The sequence below is a fragment of the Phascolarctos cinereus genome, unplaced genomic scaffold (genome assembly GCF_003287225.1).
Source record: "Phascolarctos cinereus isolate Bilbo 61053 unplaced genomic scaffold, phaCin_HiC Scaffold_3;HRSCAF=262, whole genome shotgun sequence".
Taxonomy (NCBI): Eukaryota; Metazoa; Chordata; class Mammalia; order Diprotodontia; family Phascolarctidae; genus Phascolarctos; species Phascolarctos cinereus.
The window spans coordinates 175,410,767-175,435,653 of record NW_027555736.1 but is presented as its reverse complement, the minus strand read 5'-3'; the positions used below and the strand labels follow the sequence as shown (position 1 = coordinate 175,435,653).

At 36.4% G+C, this 24,887-nt stretch overlaps 1 protein-coding gene and 1 pseudogene across 1 annotated transcript; both read left to right on the top strand.

Annotated features, from left to right (window-relative positions):
• Nucleotides 1–6,227: 6,227 nt before the first annotated feature.
• LOC110210067 (olfactory receptor 4F15-like) lies at nt 6,228–7,058 on the top strand (annotated as a pseudogene).
• Nucleotides 7,059–14,623: 7,565 nt separating this feature from the next.
• On the top strand, nt 14,624–15,562 carry LOC110192689 (olfactory receptor 4F6-like). Its single transcript, XM_020964382.1, has one exon. It carries the CDS (start codon nt 14,624–14,626, stop codon nt 15,560–15,562), a length of 939 nt encoding a protein of 312 aa, XP_020820041.1.
• Nucleotides 15,563–24,887: the final 9,325 nt, after the last annotated feature.

Here is a 24,887-nt window from a genome sequence, read left to right as displayed (position 1 = left end):
CTCCAACTGATCAAAGGCAGTTATCATTCCTGCCCCAAGTCTGGTAAAAAATCCACAGTTTTTTCAACTGTTCTTCACATGAGAGAGTTTCCAGAGTGCTGTTTGGTCTCCTGTGAAAGTGTTCATTTGTCAATGTCTCTTTTGAAAAACCACGCAAGATTTGAACACAGCATATTAGATGCTATCAGAACTTGCAAAATTAGACTATTACCCTGTTCTACACATTATCATTCTATTAATGTGCCCTGATTTTGCTTTAGCTTTTTGACAGATATGCTAGACTCATTTGGCTTACTTTGAATTTGTAGTCAATTCAAATTCATAAGTTCTTTTTAATGTCAACTTCTGTAATATATTCCCCTATTTTTCTTGTGCAATTGCTTTTTTAAACTTAAGTACAAGATCTTATGTTTTTCCTTACTATATTTCACTTTGTTGATTTTGCCCATTATTCTATACTTTCTAGACTTGCTTTCTGGGGGTTTCCAACAGTCATAGTGAGAAACAAACTTGGCTTTCTCAGGGGTGTGTTGCCACTTCCCCAGTGCAACCCTACCAAAATGGGGAAGGACTATGTGAGTTATGGTTTTGAATGAAAGACATTAGTGTGACATAAAGGTCTTCAACAGGGCACACACAACACAGGAGAGACTCTTTATTGAATTTTGGACTCTACTCTATATATACCTATCAGGTTAAGCGTTGTTAAAATTTCTGGTAAACTCAGGAATGGGACAAGTCATTGAAATAATAGCTTAGTGACTACTTATTGTCTTGGTTACTGTTCAGTTCAGTCTAAATTGCTGAACCATTTTTTGCAAATGCAGACATAGAAAAAGACACAAATGACATAGAGAGGAATAATTATGCCAATCATATGAAGAAGCTGAGATGAAAATAGAAATAGAGAGATTTAAGACAGCAGTCTACATGAATTTTAAATGTGAGAAGCGGTAGAGAAGAAAATGCTCGATAAATCCCTGATTCGAGATAGGTCCTTGCCATTACATTAGAAAGAGGTAGGATTCCAGTCCAAGTCTTCTAATTCCCAATCTGGAAATCTTTCTTTAAAATATGCCAGCATAATTAATCAATTTTCAGGTCACATGAACACAAAAGGCTAGCTAATACATAGGATAACAGAGATACGAGTCAATAAAATCTCAGTAGACTTACAATGGGTCAGTTCTAGTGTTGGAATTCAAATCCAGAAGATGAATTCAAATTTTGTCTCAAACACTTACTAGTTGTGTGACCCTGGGCCAGTCACTTAACTTCTATCTGCCTTAGCTTCCTTATCTGTAAAATGGGGATAGTAATAGTGCCTACCTCCCAAGGTTATTTTGAAGATAAAGTGAGATATTATTTGTAAAGTGCTTTGAAAACCTTAGAGTGTTATATGAATGCTGGTTATCATCATCATCATCATCATCATCATCATCATTATCATTCAGTTAGGATACTAAGGTCATTCAGAACTGAAATGAACCTTATAGGAAATCTCCACTTCTCTCATTTTATGGGTGAGAGAATGGATGCACATGCAGTTTAAGAGAATTGGATGTGGTCTGACAAGTAGTGTGTGCATCAGAGACAAGATTTGAGTTGAGGAGCTCTGACTCCAGAATCAGTCCTCTTTCCACTTCACCAAGAAGCCTCAAGGGATTTTTCATTTCCTGAATACATACACATGGAGGCTAGATGAATACTTCACTTGTAGAAAATTTCATAAGGGAGAGTTCTCTTCAGCTGTGAGTCATCCAAGTGTTGAATGAGTTGATGGCTAAGATCACTTAAAAACTTCAGTTTCTGTAATTCTGCAGCATATTCATTTATTGCTGATATTCCTATGTCTTTATTGGAACAAAGAGTATTTTAGGGCATAATCAATCAAGCATTTATTAAGTGCCTGCTATATGTTAAATCCTGGTCATAAAAATACAAAGAACAAAACATTTCCTACTCTCAAGGAGCTTGGAATATAAAGGGGAGGACAAAAAATATAAAGAGAGAATATATATATATATATATATATATATATATATATATATATATATATAAAAGACAAGGTAGTGAACTGCTAGGTAGTTAGGAAGGGAAGGCAGTAGTAGTTGGAGAGATTAGAAAATGTTTCATACATAACACCTCTCGCAGAGTTGATGGGAACATACCTTGTGTTAGAAACATTGTATGCAGTTCTGTACTGGGCAGATGATACGTTCTTATAGTTAGCTGTTCTGTGAGAGACAGATGCTACATAGATGTTTTGCAGAGGTGGGGAAGCTGCAGCCTTGAGGCCACACGTGGCCCTGCAGGTCCTCAAGTGCAACCCTTTGACTGAATCCAAACTTAGCAGAACAAATCCCTCTAATGAAAGGATTCATTCTGTAAAACTTGGACTCAGACAAAAGGCTGCACCTGAGGACCTGCAAGGCCCCATGCCTCGAGGCTGCAGGTTCCCCACCCCTGCATCCCAAGTTCTTTCAGATGACTCCTCTGAATTACCCACCCACATAGAGCTTTATTTGAATCTTATTCTATGGACATCAATTGCAGAACAGGGTCAGGTTTGAGGAATGAAGAAAATACTCATAAAGAGAACTTTCAGTCCAGCATTATCATATAATCTGCACATGTTTTCAGTAAAATAATGTAGTTTACTGGTCCTCTTTTCTCAGTGCTTCTAGCTTCTCTCCACATTTCTTTTATTCTCCTCTCTTCTCCTTTCTTTACCTTTCTTTTCTTTTACTTGTTTACTCGATTTTAACCTTCACTTCCTTTTGCTTGCATCAATTAATTTACAAATTACTCCATCCAAAAACATTTATTGAAAACGTACTAGGGGAAGATCATTGAAGCAGGGACTGAGGGGTGCAAGAAAATGAACACAGCATGCACCTGACCACTTGGAACTTAAGTTTTGGGAGGAGACAGGAATGGTAAAGATGAAAAGTGAAATATTGTAGGATAGTGTAAATAAGTGCCAAAATCAGGGTGTAGACAATGAATGCTTTAGGAGGGCAGAGGAGGGAGCTATAGCTAAGAGCTGAAGATGGTCCATGAAGCCTTATGGACAAGCCTCAGTTGGTCCTTTTGGGATGATCAGAATTCAGAGAGGAAGAGTAATGGTGAGCAGATGTCTTGGGAAAGGAAATGCTTTGAGTGAATGGGTTAGAATGAAGAATATTTGGAGAACAGTCAGTTTCAGTTTTGTTAGAGTGGAAGGTTTGGATGAAGTAATAGAAGGAAGCAAGGCTGAATGGTATAAATACTTACTATTACTTTTTATTCCATCAAACTCCACTCTGAAATTCCACAGCTATTCAGTTATGTTAATTGGAGCTTTAGCAATGCTTACATCATTTACTAGGCCTGTGTTCTCAAACTTATTCAATCTGACACATTGACAGGTATGTTGAGGTTCTTCAAACTTTGTAACCCATTAAAAATTCCTAAGTAGTTAAGTGGTTAGACAGATAAGAGTAGGAGACTCCATGAAAAAATGACACTAAAGCATTTTTAAATAATGGTGGTAAAAAACCAAACCAAACCAAACCAAACTAAAAAGGAAATGATGGTGGTGACTAAGAATTACCGTAGGTATTGACCTAGAAAGTGTTTATCCAAGGCTGTCCAGGAGGTTTCAAAGATGGTCTTTTGCTGGGAATTTTAGATCATATTTTATATATATGTGTGTCTGTATGTGTACACACACACATACATATATATATATATATATTTATGTACATATTACACATGTATATAATGTGTACACTTGTGTGTTTTAATATATTGATTCACTTTAATTAAGAAAAGACATTGACTAAATACCTACTGTACGTAAGGTCCTATGGCAGGCCTTCAGGATACATAGCAACGAAACGGTTACTGCCCTTAAGAAGCTTACACTCTTTGGGAAGAGGGGGGAAATATAGCTTGTGCAAAAGTAAGTAAATACAAATATATACAAAGCAACATAAAGATGGAGAAGCTGCTAAATATTATTGGCAGCCAATTAAGCATTTGTTTATTAAATTTTAAGAAGTTGTGCCTGAAATGTGCTATGTAGCAAACTAAAGTTTATATGAGGGTGAGGTGAGGAAGAAGTTCATTGTAGACAGGGGAGTACCACTTGTTGAAAGATATGAGGGTAGGAGATAAAACAGTATGCGTCTGTAATAAAAGATGGGGAAAACTGACCGAAATTGTTAGCAAAGGAGAATAATATGATATGTCAGGAAAATGTGGATGGGAGCTAGAACGTAGAGGCTTTAAATGCCAGATTGAGCAGTTTATATTTTGCCTGGAGGCAACACAGTACCATTTATTCATTCATTTATTTATTTATCTATTTTTTGTTTGTCTAACTATTGGCTTGATTATTTATCTATTTACTTATCTAGTTATCTATTCATCCATTCATTTATCTATCTACATTTATTATTATTGTCATTATTAGTAGTATTTTACTAAGGGGATGACACGGTGATATATGAATTTTAAAAAATTTGATAGTGGTGAGAACCTTGGATTTAAGGGGGAGAGAGTTTGGAGGAAGAAAGTTCAGTTAGGAAACTATTGAGGTAGAATAGGGAAGAGTTGATGAAGGCTTGAATTAGAATAGAGATCGTATTGAATGTAGAAATGGTGATAGATACAAGAGCTTTTGTGAAGACAGAATTATGAAGACAAAACTTGGTAATTTATTTATATGAAGGAGAGGGCAATATCAATGACAACTCCAAGATTGCAAACCTAGGTGATTAGAAGAATGTGGATGTCATTTACAGAAGTGGAAAAGTCTGTAGGAAGTCTCTCAGTCAATTAGTATTTATTAAGTACCTACTTTTTGCCAGGCACTGTACTAAATCCTAAGGATACAATAAAAGGCAAAAGCAAAACAGCAAGCAAACATAAAAGCCAGCTCCCCAACTTCCCTCCCCCAAACAAACCCTTCTTTCAAGGACCTGAGAGTATGGGCTTGCAGGGACAGGGATGGAATATGAGATCCTTTTTAGTCATGTAGAGTTTGAGATGCATGTCCTGGTAGAGCTACCCAACAGACATTTGACAATACAGGACTGAATTTCAGGGAGAAGTTTTATTTCTAAGATGGTTTTAAATAATTGAGGGTGTCTTGGATTTCATAAACAGATTTTTATCATATATGGTTCTATTTTGAAAACTGTTTTCTTATGTACTTGTATATAATGAAAATCTCAATTTTTAGATGATTCATCTTAAAAGAAGGAAGATTGTTGCAGTTGAAAAAAATTGTGGTATCAGCTATACCATAATATATACACATATTTGATTTTTAAATAAATATTTTAAATCAATGAATCACAATGAAAGATTATGCACATCCCAAATTTCAAAATGTGAAAATCATAGCGTCACAAAATTACCACATAAACACCTAACCAAAGTTCGATAACACTCAGCAAAATAATTTATTATCCAATTTTCTTCCATCTTGTCTTTATCTTTTTTTCACTTAATTATAGGTATTTCATTACTAATATATTATTATTACTGAAAATGCATGCCCGATACTATTTCTTTCTGCATTGCTAAAATCATTACATACTCAGTTCCCTTCCTTTAATGATTTTTGTTGCTATATCATGACCATTCTACTAACAACATGACAACTACCTCCATATGTAGGTTGTAGTTCTCCAGTCCCATGTTGATAAAGTCCAAATGTAATCCTGAGCTGCAACCTCTGCCACATATGATGTCCTCAACAATAGCGGTGATGAAAATAATGTGAAAGCTTCAAGGAGAGCAAAAGAAGGAACTAGTTGGAAATACAGTATTGAAAGTGTTCCTGGAAGTGGTGAAACATTTGTGATTCATGTAGGTCCAGAATCTGTTCTTGTTGATAATAGGATCGAACTAATTATAAAGTAATATTAAGTGAGTATGAGATTATTTTTTAGTAGGTCTAAAAAGTTGAGTTGCTTTGAAAATCTGGCGTGGAAACCCTTTGACTTATACTTCTAATATTCACTAAAATAGTTCATGTCAACAGACAAACAAAACTGATAAACAAAAAAAATAAACTGTGCTGTGGAAGCTGATGAACAAAGGATTTAAAAAAGAACCTTTGCTTTCAAGTTCTATTTTGCATATTAAAATTTAAGAACAGGAAAATTTTATTGTAATAGTTCTGATTCTTTTTTTTTAATTTATTCTCTTCAGGTAACACTATATTTAATCCAATGAATGAAGTAAATCATTCCATGGTGTCTGAATTTATGTTCCTCAAAATCTCTAGTTCGTAGGCCATGCAACTTCTCCTCCATCTTCTGTGCAGCCATTGTTCTGGGAAACCTCCTCAATGTGCTCATAGTGACTTCTGACCCTCATCTTCACTCTCCCATGTATTTTCTGTTGGCCAATATCTCCTTTATTGTCCTGTGTTTTTCCATTGTTGCAGGTCCCAAGATGATTTCTGACTTCTTCTGTGAACATAAAACCATATCATTCCAGGATTGTATCATTCAGATATTCTTCACTCATATCATGGCAGGAACTAAGGTGGTGTTGCTCATTTTCATGGCATTTGACAGATATGTTGCCATATGTAAGCATCTACATTATATGACCATTATGAACCCAAGAACATGCACTTTTTCTCCAGGTATCTTCTTGACTCACTGTCCTCATACACTCAGTAATTCATTGGCTTTTGTGATGAATTTGCCTTTCACTGGCCCTAATAAAATTGACAATTTTTATTATAACCTTCTTTGGTTCATTAAATTGAGTAGACAACTACAGTAGACTGGAGTTCATGCTCACCACTAATAGTGACTTGATCTCATAGGGTACCTTATTCTTCTAATTCATTTTCTACCTCTATATCCTGATCACTGTTCAGAAACTCTCTTTCAAGCGGTTTGTCCAAGGCTTTCTCTACTCTCTCAGCTCACATCATTGTGGCAATCCTGTTCTTTGGTCCATGCATCTTTGCCTATATGTGGCCATTCCACATGATGCCAAATGGATGCTTAATGTTATTCCTGAATTTGGTATCATCCCTGTCTTAAATCTTTCCATCTATACATTCATAAGCAAGAAGCTGAAGGTGGCAGTGAGGAGACTGAGCAGCCAACTACTAAGCTTGGGAGAAATTCCCTAAATCACTGATGAGCAGTGGAATCGGCTTCATGCTCAAACTGACTACCATTTAACATGTGTACGTAAACATTTGCCATCAAGCTAGAAGTTTGGTTAACACCATGCTTTCTTCTACTGGTCATCAAATACATCTGAAGAGCATTTTACTGACTTTATGGGGACTTTGGCTGCTACCACATCTTCTCAAACAAGAAACAAAAGCAAAATCCTTGTGGATATGTTCCCTGAGTTATAAAAATACTGAAGTCACAATTTTGTAAAATGTTCATTTTGAAATACCTTAATCTAGATTCAAATCTGCAGTACCAAAGAAGTTTAAAAAAGAGAAGGACATGTTTTGTTTGGCAATCTCTATGTATTCACATGTTACCCAGGGGCATTCATCTTATCCTTAGAAGGAGAATTATTTTTCTGTATCACAAAGGACAGTGTAGTGTTTTCTATTTTACTTCAAATGACTAGAGAAGAGAATTTTCACCATATTAATGCTCACCACGTTGTTACATAGTAATAAAGATGCTGTGAGGGGGCAGCTAGGTGGCGCAGTGGATAAAGCACAGGCCCTAGAGTCAGTAAGACTTGAGTTCAAATACAGCCTCAGACACTTACTAGCTGCACGGCCCTAGACAAGTCATTTAACTCTGCCTCCAAAAAAAAAAGATACCAAGAGAAATCATGTTATGACTAGAAAACTGGTCTCAAAGCCAGAAAGTTTTGGATTCAAATCCTGTTTCTGACCTTCTGGCTGTGTGATCCTGGGCAAGTCACTTAACATCTCTGCTCTAAGTGACTTTTTTATGATTATAACTAGCAGAAAAAGAGCTATTCTACATTGGTGGAGAGAGTTTCTTCACATGGACTTACCTATACCAATAATAGCACAGATCTACTCCACATCTCCATATCTCCCCCTCTCATGACCTAGATGAGATGTTTAGGGTGAATTATTAGCTAAGGATCATCAAGGTCTCTTCTAATTCAAAATTCTACAGCTCTCAGAATACCCTAGTTTGGTCCTATAACACTATAACTAATGAATGTCTAGTTTCTTCAGAGGTAACACCTTTTGATATTAGATCTCATGGCCAAAGTGTATTTATATTAAGGATGAGGAATTTACCTCATAGTGAGATTCAACCTATACTTAGAATCAATAAAGCATTTCTTTTAAAAAATTAAATTGTTTTATAAGTATGAATTTCAATACAGACTTCATTCTTTAGAATTATGGAATTTCTATGATGCACATCATGTAATTTGTTTTGGTGTGTGCTTTAAATCAAAGTCAGGAGGCAGCAGTGATCAAGGAAGCTTGAGCTAAGATAAGGTACTATCAGAAATGTGCTAGAGTCAGCTCATACTGACTCTCAAGAGATAATTGTTAAATTTTCAATGTGAAAATTTAATGATCGGAAACTGGCAAATGCTTCAAGTTATGGCTTAATTTATTGTTTTGTTAGTTGCCTAGGCTTAATAAAATCATTGGGGGGAGGCAATTAGGTGGCACGGTGGATAGAACATTGGCCCCGAGGTCAGGAGGACCTGAATTCAAATTGTTCCTTAGACACTTACTAGTTGTGTGATCCTGGGCAAGTCACTTAACCCTGATTGCCTCCAAAAAAATCATAGGAACAATGATATTAATGCAGGTTAAACCTAAAAGCATGTTGTGTGTGTACAGATATTTTCACTGTCCCATGTTACTCCCCTAGAATAGAGTTCTTGGGTTGAACGTATCTAGACAGGATGCTTTAATAGTGACTATGAGATGAATGAATTCATAGCGCTTCTGGAGATGGGGAGATGCAAGGGGATTGTAAGGAGGATTGGAGACATTAAAAACTGATTCACAGTTTGTCATAAGTGAAGGATAAATCCTATAGAACGTAAACTTATCTTTGCTTCCAGGTGTTTTTTTACTCTACTTGCTACCAAAGGGAGAGTGGAAAGAAATTCCTCCATAAACCAAGCATTATTTCAATAAGAAATAAACCTCCCAAAGTTGGGGTTAAGTTGGATAAATTTTACTTTCTAGAATTAAGAGGATGATTGATAAAGGGTCATCCCAAGTGTGCAAAACGCATATGAAATATTGATCTTAGCATTCTAAGTAGCTGTGCTATCAGGACAGATGAGCGAGAGAAAAAATTGAAGAGACTACATACAAAGAAAGTGAGGATCTGAGAGAGCATGAGGTGTGGAAGGACATAGCCAGTAAGTGACAGAGTAGGGAATGAAATGTAGGTCCTCTGATTTGTTTTTCTACTTCCACTGGGCTCCATAGTGAGTTAGTAGAATCGCCAGGACTAGCACCTAAGTCCTAATTCCCAGCCAAATATTCTATCACTCTGCTTGATTTTCTACTTCCTCCTCAAGCTCCGTCCCTTACTTATGTTCTACATTTGAATCTATGTATTAAACTTTTACAATTGTTATTTTCTTTCCGGCAGCTCTGGGAAAAAAAAAAGCAAAATCTTTCAAAGGCAGAATCCCCAAGGTGGCCATGCTTAAGACTCACAATAAGGCTACACCAATTGGTCACTGATCTTTGATGTTCCTGGTGGAGTAATAATTATTCTGTCTAGGTAGTTCTAGCCACACATCCTACAGACACGCCAGAAATTTCTGAATATATTGCTGTCCGTTACCTTTCCTCTAGACAAGTAGATGGGCAAGACCAAATTAAAGTTAATGGCATGGAAAGAATCTCCCACCTAGTTTCCAAACCATGAGGATTCCGTACCAGGGATATTGCAATTTGATTATGACAAGAAGCCTCCTGCTATGTTTGGGCAAGCCGAGTGTCCTGCAGAACTTTTGTTGCCTAGTCTACCGTAAGTTGCATTTATACTGTTCTGTGAAAGTTTAGCAGCTATCAGGATCACTTGTGTAGGGACTGATCTTAACCAAGATAAAGCTCCTGTGTGATGTGACAGAAATCCTGGACAGCCACAAACTGAGCTGCTCCCATGCTAGACTTAAAATTGTTCTGATTTGGTAACCTGGAGGAAAAGTACAGAACAATATATCCAGGGATACTCCAGGATTTATGTCTGATTTGATGCAAGGGATTTTCTGCCTGATACTTGAAATTAAGAAAATGATTTTGTAGCATATCATAAAGCAGTATGATATGGACCAGAATTTTTTTTAATCCTTCTGAAGAAAACCCCCCTATTCCTTATATTATGCCAATGTCATCCAGTGATTGTACTGTTCTACACAAAATCTTAGAGATCATCTTTATTCAGTTGATGAGGAATACACTGAAGAGACAGGTTTTGAGGGGATTTCCTTTTAGGGGATGGAGGCTGTGGAGAGAGAAGGATCTAGTTTAGTACTGAGGTTATCCAGAAGGCAGGTAAGTGGCAATGCTAGTCTTGTGAGTTAAAAACCAGATGAACAATGGCTTTAGGAAGGGAGCATAAGGTTGGGATATTGGTAGCCATGGGGATGGTGAGAGAGATAGAATGAGCATAATCACTTTTTTTTAACTGAATCTTAAACGTGATAGATGGTGAGCAAAATACTTTCCTGTCATTCTGTGTTATGATGAAATTTTGTTTCTTCTCTCCTATGTGCCTCTTAGCATCACTGGGAACACTGAAGACATGACTTGAGGCAAGGGGTTTGCATCCATTAGTTGAAGACTATCTTAAGGCACACATGTTTAACCAAAATATCGGTATGTAGAGCTGTCCCATGGAATTTATACCTGTTATCACAGAATCCTATATCTGGAAGATCCATTTTATAGAAGTTATATACTTATTGGTCACCAAATTCATGGATTCTAAATTTTTAGGAGGCATGCTCTGTTGAAACATTTTTACGAGGAAATCTAAGGTATTGTCACAATTCTTTCTCTTGTATTTATTATTGCTTGAAATAAGTAGCTGCTAATTTAATTATTACACAATTTAAAAAATCATAATGTTATTTATCAAGTAGGTTTTGGTTACTCATAGAGCAGCAGTGATTTAGCATACACACAGACACATACTGGTACATACACATATAAACACCTACTGAATTATCTCTTTAGCTCAGAAATGGGAAAGTTCAGTGAAACAACAGCTTAGTAATCAAGTAACATTATTTTTCAATTTCTTTTAAATAGTTAAAATCATTTTTGTAAGTATAGACAGATATAGACACAAACGATTTACAAGACAGGAGTGACTATCAGTAAGGTAGAACCAGTGGAAAGTATGAACAGTGAGAGCTAAGACATGGATCAAAAAAAGTGCATGTGATAATGAAGAGAGTAGGAACAGGACCTATAATTTCATTGGTTTAGAGACCTTCTGGATTAGGAAGGCCCCTCTACCAACGCAGGTCAGAGTCTCCTCTACAAAGTACAGTTTTTAAGAGTGGCCTAGGCACTTAAGTGACTCATCCATGACTCTAAAGCTAGTATGTGTCAGAAGTGGGACTTGAACCATGGCTTTGGCTTGTAGGCCAGCTCTTTATCCACTATCTACCACTACTTCATGCAGTAAATGAAATGGGAATTCCTCACTGTAGCTAGGTCTTTGCAAGTGTATTATAAAGAGATTAAAGTCAAACCCAGGTCTCCTAATTCTAAATCTAGAGAGCTTTCCCTGATACCAAATTTGATGACAGTCAAATTTGCAGATGGCAAAAGCCAGAGGAAATGAGGTAGGATACTGCAAGAGCTTGGTGGGTTAGAGTGAATCTAATTCAATTCGATATAATTAGAATAAATATGAAGTCCCACACTGTGTTAGAAAATAATGACTTTTTTTTCTCTTTATCATCTAATTTGTAAGTTACTACATTCTCAAACACATATAGTGAGGAAGGATGGGAACAAGAATTCATTAAGTGCCTACTATGTGCCAGGCACTTTAAAAATATCTCAGTTGATCTTTATGAATGTCAGAGATAGGTGCTATTACTATCTTTACTTTGCAGTTAAGGAAACTGAAGCAGACCGAGCAGTTAAGTGTCTGAGGCTAGATTTGAACTCAGGTCTTGCTGACTTTGGGCCCTGTGCTCTACCTGCTGTGCCACCCAGCTGTACCAGTTATGTACATATCACTGGGAAGGGAGCTGAGGAGTTGGAAAAAGATGGAAAAGATATTCTTTTGAGCACAAAGAGGTTTCACTTTTGTGGGGAGATGTGATACACCCCATCAAAAGGTAGTAACGCTGGGAAGCATACTGTCCATGACAAGTTCATGATATAGTACGTATGAAAAAGCTTCAGGAACTCAGAGAACAAAGCAATCGTTGAGAGCTGGGGGCATCAGGCAAAGTTTATTATTTTCTACCTTTGATGTCTTTGGGGTAGATGTGTAGGGCAATATAATGCTGAGTTAAATGGTGTGCATGGTTCAGTGACATTTTGGGCATAGTTTCCTATTTTTTTCCAGAATGGTTGGACAAATTCACAACTCCACCAGCTCTATGCCAGTGTCCCTGTCTTTTTGCTGTCTCTCCAACAATAGTAATTTTTCATTTGCTATCTTTTCCATTCTCATGAGTTTTAGGTGGGATCTAAAAGCTGCTTCATTATATTTATCTTATTGTTGACTTGGAGCATTTTTTATGGCTATTGATAGATTGGTTGTCTTCATTTGATAACTGCCTATTTATATCCTTTCACTATTTGCCTATTATGGAATGGATCTTGCATATTTGAACCAGTTCCTTATGTATCTTAGACACTAGAACTTTATCAGAAGAAACTCTTTTCCCCCCTCAGTTAACTGTTTCTGTTATAATTTTACCTACATCAATTTTGTTTGGGCTTTTTTTTTTGATTTTATGAATCACAATTATTCATTTTATCTCTTGTGATTGTCACTGTTTTCCCCCTGCTCCTCTTAGGAACTCTTTGCCTCCCAGTAGTTGTGAATGGTTTTCCTTTCCTTGTTCTCTGAATTTAATTATGATGTGGACTTTCATATCTAGGTTATGTATCCATTTGTAACTTATTGTCGCATATGATGTGAGGCATTGGTCTAAATCCAGTTTCTGCCAGATTGCTTTCCATTATCCCCAGCAGATTTTGAAGAGTGAAGGCTTATTGTTGTACTTGGAATCTTTGGGTTTAGCTAATGGTACATTACCATGCTGTTTTGCTTATGTATCTAAACTGTACCTAATCTCTTCTACTGACTTATTATCTTATTTCCAATCAGTACTAACTAGTTTTCATTATTATGTTTTATAGTATACTTTGACATATACTATTAAGTCCCTTCCTTCCTGCTTAAAAAAAATCTTTTGAGATTCATTGACACTTTATTATTCTGGATGATTTTTTTTTCCCCTTAGCTGTATAAAGCAATCCTTTCACGGTTTGGTATAGCATTGAATAAGCACATTAATTTAGAGAGAACTGCCATATTTATTATATTAACTCAGCCCAAAGATGAGTAATTACTATCTCTCTAATTAGAGTTTTATAGTTGTATTCGTATAGAGGATGTACTTAAAAGTATTAGTGCAGTTTTAAAGCATTAAAGCTTAAAATTGCACTGACACTTTCGGGACACCTTTTAGTTCATCTCTGTATCTCTCTCTTTCTCTCTCTCTGTCTCTCTCTCTCTGTTGGGAACATACAGAAAAGCTGATGTAGATTTTTTTTATACCTTCGTATTTTGCAAAAGTTGTCAACAGTTTCAATTAATTTTTGTTAACTTTCTAGGCTTCTCTGAACAGATCATCACGCTATCTAAAATATAATATTTTTGTTTCTTATTTACCTATGCTTATTATTTCAACTTCTTTTTCTTCCATCATAGCTTTTGATAGCATTTCTATCATATCAAATAATAGTCATAATAAAGGGAATCCTTGCTTTATTTTGGGGGCAGCTAGGTGGCATGGTAGATATAGCACTGGGCCTGGAGTCAGGAAGGCCAGAACTCAAATCCAACCTCAGAAACTTACTACCTTTGTGTCACTGGGCAAGGCATTTAGACTCTCCTTGTTTCAATTTTCCCATCTGTAAAATGAGGATAAAAATAGCACCCACCTCCCAGGGTTGTTGTGAGGATCAAATATGTGAGCTAATAGTTGTAAAGCACTTAGTACAATGTCTGCCACAAAGTGGTATATGAATATTTGTCATTAGTATTATTATCCCTGATCTTATCACAATGGCTTCTAGTTTATCCCTATCACATTTAATGCAAGTCCCTGGTTTTAGATAGATATCATTTACCATATTAAGGAAAGGCCCATTTAATCTTATGCTTGTTAATGTTTCAAACATAGAAGCGTAGACATTTGTCAACATCTTTTTCTGCATGTATTTATATAATTGTATGAGTTTTTATTGTCTTCGTGCTTAAAAAATAATAAAAAACTGATGACTAAGAGGTATTTAAAAGCACTCCATATTAGCAAGAACTACTATTAGAAATACATTTTTATTGTGATGGTTCTTATTCATTTTTTGTTTCTGTTTTTCCTTTCAGGTAACCTTAAAGTTAGTCTTATGAATGAACTGAATCACTCCATGGTATCAGAGTTTGTGTTCCTGGGAATCTCTAATTCTTGGGCCATACAGCTTGGCCTCTTGGTGTTTGTCTCCATTTTCTATGTGGTTGTTGTGCTGGGAAATTTCTTTATTGTACTCGCAGTGAGGTCTGATAGTCACCTACATTCTCCAATGTATTTTTTATTGGCCAACCTCTCCATTATTGATTTGTGTCTTTCCACTGTTGCAGTCCCCAAGATGATTTCTGACCTTTTCTATGAGCACAAAGCCATATCATTCCAAGGTTGTATCACCCAGATATTTTTCATTCATTTCATGGGAGGAACTGAGATGGTACTGCTCATTTCCATGGCATTCGACAGATACATTGCCATATGCAAGCCTCTTCACTATTTGACCATTATGAACCCCAAAATGTGTATTTTTCTTCAGGTGTCTTCTTGGACCATTGGCCTTATACACTCATTGACTCAGCTGGCTTTTGTGGTGAATCTGCCTTTCTGTGGTCCTAATGAAATTGATAGCTTTTATTGTGATCTTCCACGGTTCATCAAATTGGCCTGCATGGACACCTATAAGTTGGAGTTCATTGTCACAGCTAACAGTGGTTTCATCTCTATTGGCAGCATGTTTCTCTTATTCATCTCCTACATTTATATCTTGGTCACTGTTCAGAAACACTCTGCGAATGGATTGTCCAAGGCTTTCTCTACTCTGTCAGCTCACATCAGTGTGGTGGTCCTCTTCTTTGGCCCATGCATCTTTGTCTATGTGTGGCCATTCCCTACAATGCCAGTGGATAAATTTCTTGCTATTATTGACTTTATTTTCACGCCTGTCTTAAATCCTTCCATTTATACATTTAGAAACAAAGATATGAAGGCAGCAATGAGGAGACTGAGTGGCCAGCTAGTGAGTTTTAGAAAAATTTTATAAATAACATTGATAAAGAGAAACAATATTCTTCATGCTTATTACCACCATTTAACACGTGAATGAGGTGCAGTGTGGTGTAGTGGATAGAAAGTTGGCCTGGAAACTAGGAAGACTTGGGTTTGAGTTATCCCTTTGCCACATACTGACTATGTGATCCTGAGCAAGTCATTTATCGTCTCAGTACTCTATGCAACTGAGACCATAAATTTCAGAGCAGTGGCTGATCTGACTTTTTTTGTGTCAGAGTCTCCTCATTTAGGAATTTCCTGTACCCATGAGATCACAATCCAGTCCTTATTGGGAGCTAAGTGGTACATTTGGAGTCAAGAAGACCTGAATTCAAATCCTGCCTCAGATATTTACCAACTGTGGGAACCTTTCAGCCTCAGTTTTCTCATTTCTAAAATGGGAATAATAACAGCACATATATCACAGTGAAGTAAAGATCAAATGAACTAACATATGTGGAACATTTTGCAAACCTTAAAATGCTATATAAATTCTAGTGATTTTTCCTTCTCTCTCTTATTTGAATATGAACATGTCAAGCCAAAAGCTTGACTGCTAGTATGCTCTATTCCAGTGGTCCTTAAACTGATACGAGGACCACTTAAATGGCCTAATACACATTTTGGCTGCTACTTTGTCTGCTCAAATACATAAACAAACACTTTTTGGATGAATTCCTGAAGTTACAACATCACTATTGTGGTTATAACTCTAAAATTCTTCTGCAAGTTCATACTAATTAGCCACTTATGGGCACTAAGTCTTTCCTTAGGAATAAGATTATTTTGCCAACCATAAAGTGTAGGTTGGTGCCTCTTATTTTCATCTGGCATGGCTACGGAGAAGAAAGTAATAAATCTTATTAGTGCTACCTACACTGCTATCATGGAATAAAGCTTAGATAAAGGGTGTTATAGAAGGGATTGCTTGTTAGGAACACCTAGGGGCAGCTAGGTGGCACAATGGATAGAACACTGGCCCTGGATTCAAGAGGACCTGAGTTCAAATCTGGCCTCAGACACATAATAATTACTAGCTGCGTAACCTTGGACAAGTCACTTAACCCCATTGCCTAGTCAAAACAAAACAAAAGGAATATCTAGCAACTCTAAGCCCTCTCGAATTTTAGATTCTATGATGCTATAAGTAGCTACTTTCTGTTCTACCTGACCCAATTAATGTATTTTCTGAAGAAGCATCTTTTGGTGCTAGATGAAATAGTCTAAATATGTAGAAATATGTAATTAAATGTAAGGATTGCAAATTTACATTTCTGCTTGATGCCTTACATTGAGATTAAAACTATGATATGAATCAATAAAGTATTTCTTTTATTAAACTTTATTCTATTTGACATGTTTTCACTTGGAATGATGAGGTTTCGATAAAGCATATCTTTTGATTTGCTCTGATATATGCTTTAAATCTAGGTAAGGTTGCATAAGTTATAACTTTATTAAGCTCAATCTAGAATATAGGAAATAGTTTCATAGCTGTGATTAAACACTTCCTATGATGGGAAGCTTTCTCTCTCTCTCTCTCTCTCTCTCTCTCTCTCACACACACACACACACACACACACACACACACACACACATTGTAGCACTCATTCCTTTGTACACCTCTAATTAACAGAAAATTATTGCTTATAGTAAATAGAATTGTCTCTTCTTGTAGCTTCTTGCAACTTATACTCATTGGCTCCTATATTTCCTCCTATAGCTACACAGAACAAATTCAATCACTCTTTTACAAGACAAACATTTGGTCAGATAGCTGGAATCTATGCCCGCACCAAATCTCTTTTTCCTCATGAGGCATATAATGATTCCTTTCAGTTTGATGAACATGTTTTTGAATCTTCATCTAAATCATTCATAAAACTATTAAACAAAATATTATCAGAGATAGTTAATCAAGTATAATTGAGAATCATTGTCATAGAATAGTCTGTGTAACTTTCATTGATAATGTTCAAGTATAATGTATCTTTGTTTCTCCTTTTATTTTTATTCTTTCTCTTTCCCCCTCCTCTTCATTGTTCTCCTTCATTTTTCTTTTTCTTATCTCATTCTACTCCCTTCTTTATCTTCCCTTCTTTCCATTTCTTTTCATTCCCTCTAAGGAAAGGTCCCACTGCTTCATGTTTTATTTTCCATCATCACTGAACCTTATTCTGAGCTCCAGAAATCACTCAGTGTTGTAAGAGCTATCTGATTTTCTGCTTTTGGCTAAGACTTCAGTTTGATTTGAAGTGAAAATTAATTCTCTGGAACTAACTTGATTGTAAGGGATTATGTGGAAAATTTAAAGTGAGAAAACAGAACATTAGAGCTTAAAGGTAATCCACCTTCATATTTTAAGGTGCCAACCAACACCAGAGATGAAATGATTTTTTCAAAGCCTTACAAATAGTTAGTAGCAAAGTCAGGATCCCTCCTCCAAAGTTCACTGAAATGTTAGTTCTGTAATGTTAGTCTGTCTCCCATGGTGTTGTACTCTTATACTAAAGCTTGGGAAAATAAGTGTTCCCAGCTTAATCAAAGGCAAGGATTGTTCACTCTCCTGTTCATGGGTAGATTTAGAGGGCCTATTAATGTGAACTGGCAAATATATCTATTTTCACTAATCTCTAACTGAAAATAAGCATTTCCTTCAATTATTTAAATGCATTCTTCTGAGAAGGGATCCCCTGGTTTCCCCCAAATGCTAATGAGGTCCAAAGGTTAAGGTCAGAGGTTCTTTAAGGTTCCCTTCAACTCTCGGTTTATGATTCTAGAAGTAACCCAATTCTGTTCTCCTTGAACATTCTCCCAGATTGATTTCTCTGTAGAAGTAGCATAGCATACAGGATGCCAGCCCTCATGGACAAAGTCTATGGCTGAATACATGATGAGATGTTAAGAGGAGGAATTTACCTCATGGTTTGATTCCTTATAGTGAAATTAAACCTATACTTTATTAAGAATCAATAAATTATTTTTAAAAAAATTTATTTTAATCTACATATGTGAAATTTGAAGATATCCTTTGCAATGATGACATTTCTATAAAACATACCTTTTAATTTGATTTTTTGTATGATTCAAGGCTAAGTAAGGTAGCAACCAGGTGGTACAGAAGGTGGCTAAGTGGCACAGTGGATGAGCCCTGGACTTGGAGTCAGGAACACTCCTCTTCATGAGTTCAAATCTGGCCTCAGACACTTACTAGCTGTGTGACCCCGGGGAAATCACTTTACCCTGTTTGCCTTAGGTCCGCATTTGTAAATTAGCTAAAGAAGGAAATGGCAAACCACTTTAGTGTCTTTGCCAAAATCCCAAAATGGTGTCACAAAGAGTTAAACGTTACAGAAATGACTCAACAACAACAAAAGGTAGCAGCAGGGATCAATTCATAAAGTTTACTCTGGCATTTAGTACTAGCTTCTTCAGTTATTGGGGCTATGATCCTCCCATTTTCAGTGGAGGGTAACTCACTTGCTGCTTGGCAGTATTCAATGTACTTTGTACAGAAAGTCCTTTTTATAATTGGCTGACATCTGTAACTTCCTGTGACTTATATTCATTTCTTCCATTTCTGTCTTCTGGATCTACATAGATTCAAGTGCCTCTTTCACAAGGCCGCCATTGATAATACCTCTTATTTCCATCCTGTTTCCTCTTTCTTAGCCTACTGTATTCCCACTGACTTTTCTTTTCAGGAGGTTCTTTCTTTCCTTTGTCCCTTCTAATTCTATGTATTTCATTTATCTTTCTTTCTTGTTTCAAGTCCCCTACTGTTTTGTCATTCTACCACTTTCTTTAAAAAATAAAACAAAACCCAAATTCATTTATCTCTCTCTTTCTCTCTGTTTCTGTCTCTGTTTCTTTCTATCTTTCAGCATTTATTCTCTTTTTTTGCAATGCCTCCTCTAAAACTGAACAATTAAAAATGAAAACTTTTAATAAATATACAAAATTTAAATATAGCTTCTCCAATACATGTAACCTTGGGCTTCCTGAAGTCCAAGCAAAACAATTCTTTTTACTTTTCATAATTCTAATTCCTTCATTAATTTCTACCTGCAGGTCATTTCAGTATTAGCAATATCAACTAAGCTAATGTATGGAAAAAAATTACTCTGTTAATTGAGTTTATACTTCTGTGTCTCTTCTTGGGAGATAAAGATTCCCCTCTTTTTGTTCCTCTTACTTTTATTTTTAAAATCTGCCTCAAGGAGGGAAATGTTTTCATATGTTCACTATGATTTTTGATACTCACTTACACTCACTCTTCCATCCATTTCTTACTGGCCAACCTCTCCCTCCTTTCACCACTGTTACCAAAAGAATAACTGATATTTAGTAAATGTAAGATCATCTTTCTAGTTTGCATGATACAAATATTCTTTCATATATATATATATATATATATATATATATATATATATATATATATATATACATATATATGTCAATGGAAGAAATGAATATTCCAGTTTTTAAGTGACTATATAAGCCTGTAAGCTAGGTAAACACTAGTGAGACTGGGAGATGACCTGTGACTTCATGAGTATAGAGAGTTCCCTATGAGGAAGCATTTTTGTCTAGTGTGGATTGCTACCTGTGTTACTACTTTTAGTACTTGAGACTTGTCTGAGACCAGAGAAAGTAAAGTGTTGTTGCTGCTCGAGCTCTGACATTCAGCATGGATCAGAAGTAGAAATTGAATTTAAGTCTCCCTGACTTCAAGCCAGTTTTCTATGCCCTAGTATTTACTGCCTTGGACTCTTTAATTCCTACCATAAAAGTCTTTCCACTGAGTTCATATAATGAGAGACTCTCAGAGTAGGAAGGGAACTTCAAGCTCAGGCCAGTAACTTGTATGGGGCTTTGGACCAGCACACTTAAATTTAAAGGGACCACTTCCTCCTTTGGATAGATCCTCTGTATATAGTTCTTATGTCACACACTTCTCTATCAACCACTCTCCATAACTCCCATTATTAATGCTTATCTCATGTTCATTCCTCCAGTTGAGGCCAATCTCACTCTCTTTTCTTCCATTTCCAGTGCTTTCACCATTTACCTTTGTTTCGGGGCCTAGTGCTTTACCTTGAGACACTCTCAATTTAACCCAGCCGAGTGGTCATAAACCCTGCTGAACCTACTCTCATTCCCATACCCTTACATGATATAATGTCCCCTTCAAATCTTCCTGGGTATTTGAGAGGTTTAAAAAGTTTAGCAATGTTGGGGTGGCAGGTAGTGGTGGATGGGACATGGGTTGAAGTCTCTGGGGAATGGCTTCCTCTTCCCCTAGGTAATTTTACTTAACTGGAAAGGATTATGCAAATGAGGACTTGCATGACAGCCAACAGTGATGCAGTGAAATTGGAAGTCAATGGGCAACAGTGGAGGTAGAACTCTGAGGCCTTTCCATATCCCCAGAAAGCTCCTCTTTTTTCTTGTCCTGTCTTTATCTGATTCCTGGCAGAGCTCCCCCTAAGGCACCTACCCATGTCTAGTTCTCAGTCTCAGTCTCCCTTTAATTGTGAGTTGGCTCTTAAAGGCCATGTTTAACAACATAATGTTAAATTCAGCTGTGCTCAGGGGAATGGCTAATACCAACCCTGAAGCAACCTAAGAACACATTAACTGTGTGGGTTCATAAGATTTGCTGAAAGTAGAGAATAGTGTGTAAGATGCATGACACAATTATGTTTGTGTTTTTTTGTGTGTGTGAAGAGAAAGTTGGGAAAAGTCAAGGATCAAAGATCATAGAATTGTTAGATCATAACTTCATATTTTGAAGGGACCAATTACTTTATAGATTATGTGATCCAATTGCTAAGTTTTATAGATGATAGGCTCATAGAATATAGGCTTAATCATATATTTATAGGTAAGAGAGATCTTAGATATTATTGAGGAAACTGGCACCCAGAGAAGCAAAATAACTTGACTAAGATCACAGAGCATCTACATAATGGATCTGAAGTGGTAAACTAGACCTTCCAACTGAAAATCTATTGAAATTTACACTATACCAAACTGGTCCCCTGGAAAAAGAGTTCTATCTAGGGAAGGTGAGATACAGAAGGAAAGTTTTAAGAGGGTCACCTAAAAAACCAAGGGACATCATGAATGCATAGGATGAAGAGTTGGGGGATGGGGAAAGAAACAAAAAAAATAGGGATGTCAAAAACAATTTTCTACTTCATAGTGTGTCATGGACTGGCTTTTATACGATTAAACTTGATTTCTTCTTTTTCCATAGTTGCCTAATGTTATGCCAATGGGGGGATTAATTGAGTATAGAAATAAAATGGAAAGAAACACATGCATGAAACTAGCAATCTTTTCATCAGGTAATGAATCTTTTATGATTGAGGTAAGGCTGAATGCCTTTTTTTCCTTATCCTGTGGCAATAATTAAGAAGATAATAAAAAGATATTCAAAAGTGGGCAGAATGCTTGTGAAAGATTGATTTATAGTATTCTGAGAAGCTGTTCTAGAAAGGCAGACAATAAGAGAATATAAAATTAAAGGGACTACAGATGCAGAAAGAGAAGTCCTGAAGGATTATAGGAGTGTTCAAGAACACAGCTTTTAAGTGAAAGACAGGATTTGAACACATCATATAGTTTGTTCTTTGACCCCAACAAGATTGTATAGCAAATCAGTAGCAGAACCGGGTCGTGATTAGTCAAATGTTCTCTCTATCATACCACCTAATTCCTAATTCTTTCCTCTCCTATTCCTTGAATCTCTGAACTAAAAACTCACAATTATTTTCTCAGAAACTCTGTGAAAGAGCAAAGTATTTCAAAGACAGAATCCCCGTGGTGGTTATACTATGGACTGTCTTACACCAGGGCTGCATCAATTAGTCATTACATCAATTGGTCATTGATCTCCAATAACTGCGTTAGAGTAGAACTCAAACTGTTTCAATATTTCTAGACACTGTTTCTTTAAGAAAACACCAGGAATCTTGGAAAATATTGCTGTCCTCTGTCCTTTCTATAGACAGGTGGGAGAGATGAAATAATGGAAAGAAGCTATGGACTAGTTTCCTTACTATGGTTATTGGAAGGATTTACAGAGAACATTGCAGCTTAGTGGTCACAAGAATACCCTGTGATGTTTGGCTAAGTCAAGTGACCTGCACAACTTTTCTTAGCGGTTTGACTTATGTTACAAGGTTGATATTCTATGTCACCAAGGAGTTTCAGGGGCTCTTGGGAACACCCATGTAGGGACTAAAATAGTCCTCTACTGCTTTAAGGTGTCATTTTTCATAAAAGGACTGTCTTTGAAAATTTTGAGGACTTCAGGTCTTTCCAGTTGAATCTGCCCACTCTTCCCATTCTTCTTAAGGGTGTAACAGGAGGATGGACTCAGAGAGTTTTCATAGAAGATATGAACCAAACCAAGACTCTCTTGTGACCTAATGGAACTCAGTTGAGAACTGAGTTCCTCTCTATCCCAAACTTTCTATTGCTGTGATTTGTGGTAAGGTAACCTGGGGGATGGGCACAAGATGTGTAGGGATATGCCAGGATTTATATGAGATTGGTTGCAAGTAGGTTTGTGCATGGCATTTGAAGTCAAGTAAATTTTTTGTTTCATATAACAAAGGGCTGATGTATGAACTGTGTATTTTCAACCACCTTGGGGGACAATTCCCTTGTGTCCTGCCATCATGCCAATATGTTCTGGAAATAATATAACACTAAGCAAATGCCTACAGATCATCTGTGTCCCAGATGTAAGGAAGAAATTGAAAATTCAGGTTCTGAGGAAAGGATTTCAATTTTTGGGAAATAGTATTTAGAAAGAAGCACACATGTTTGCTCCACATTGGAGTTATCCAGAAAGTAGAAGACTGTCAGTATTTGCCTGGTGAGTCATAGAGATCAGCAAGAGAACAAAATTGGGGTGGAGAATAGGGAAGGGGCATTGATGGTGGTTGTGGTGAAACTAAGGAGTCGTAAGTTCAATCTCTGAGGTTTTAGTCTGAGCTTTATTGGTGAACAAAATAAACCTCCTATTACTCTATGTTATCCTGTATCACTTCGAAATTCTTTTTCATCTGTTCTATGTGTCTTACAGAATATCTGAGTGGACTGAAGAGGAGACTTTAGGCAAGGGCATTGGGCTAATTGGTAGAAGTCACTAACCAAATCATGAAGGTAGTAAGGTTTCAGATATCATTTATTCTCCTAATTGGAAGGATTAGTACAAATATTGGTGGGTATAGTTGGGTCCCTTCCGTTTGTGGCTATACTATCTGGTCCTAGATCTAAAAGTAGTATTACATGAGATTTTTATAGTTATTGGTCACCATTTTCATAGATTCTAAAATGATAGGGAAAACATTCATATTAAACCTTCAAACTAAAAATTTTAGGGGCTGTTATAATCCTTTGTATCAACTAGTGTTTGAAATAAGTGAGCCAATGGTCATTTTCTAGTACTTTTCTTTTTAACCATAGTTTCATCTATTAGATAGGCTTTGATAAAAGATAAAAAAAGAAGGAAATATCACAAAAGGAGAGTACCGAGAGAGAAGTAGAGTGAGTGTATACAGAGCACACACAGAGAAACTCTTAAACACATACAACCAGGTGATATTAATATTTCAATAGGATTCTTGCTACTGATTTGTCTCATCTGCTTAACTATAAGAAAAGTCAGTGGAGAAAAAAAATGCATCAGGAACTACTCAGTGTGTTAGGGAATAAGCATTTATTTAGCACATACTAAGTGTCAAGCACCAGTCTAAGTGCTTTGAAAAAACAACAATAAATATCTCATTTTATCATCACAACTCTATGAGGCAGATGCTATTATTATTCACAATTTAAAATTAAGAAAACTGAGGCAAACAAAAATTAAATTACTTACAGCTAGATAGTATCTGAGTGCAGATTTGAATTCAGGTCTTTCTGACTCTAGACTCGGAACTTCTTGTTCACTGTGGCACCAGCTGCTTCCATGTGTTATTGTTCAGTTGGTTTAAAAAGCTAAACTATTATTATATACAAGACAGAAACAAATAACTAATAGAGACGTATGATGATCACTGAGGTAGAACAAGAAGCATAAACTGAAGTGAAAATATTAATGTAAAGACCTAAGAGAGAAACCTGTGGCTTGGGAAAATTTTTAAGAAGGGACATGTAGTAATGAAAATACTTCACTGGAAAGTTCTTGATTTAACAAAGTCCTTGCCAGATTATTAGAAAGAGGTAGGAATTAAGCCCAGATCTCTTAACTCCAGATCCAGATATGTTTTCCCCAAACCTGATGGCAAGGTTGTCAATTT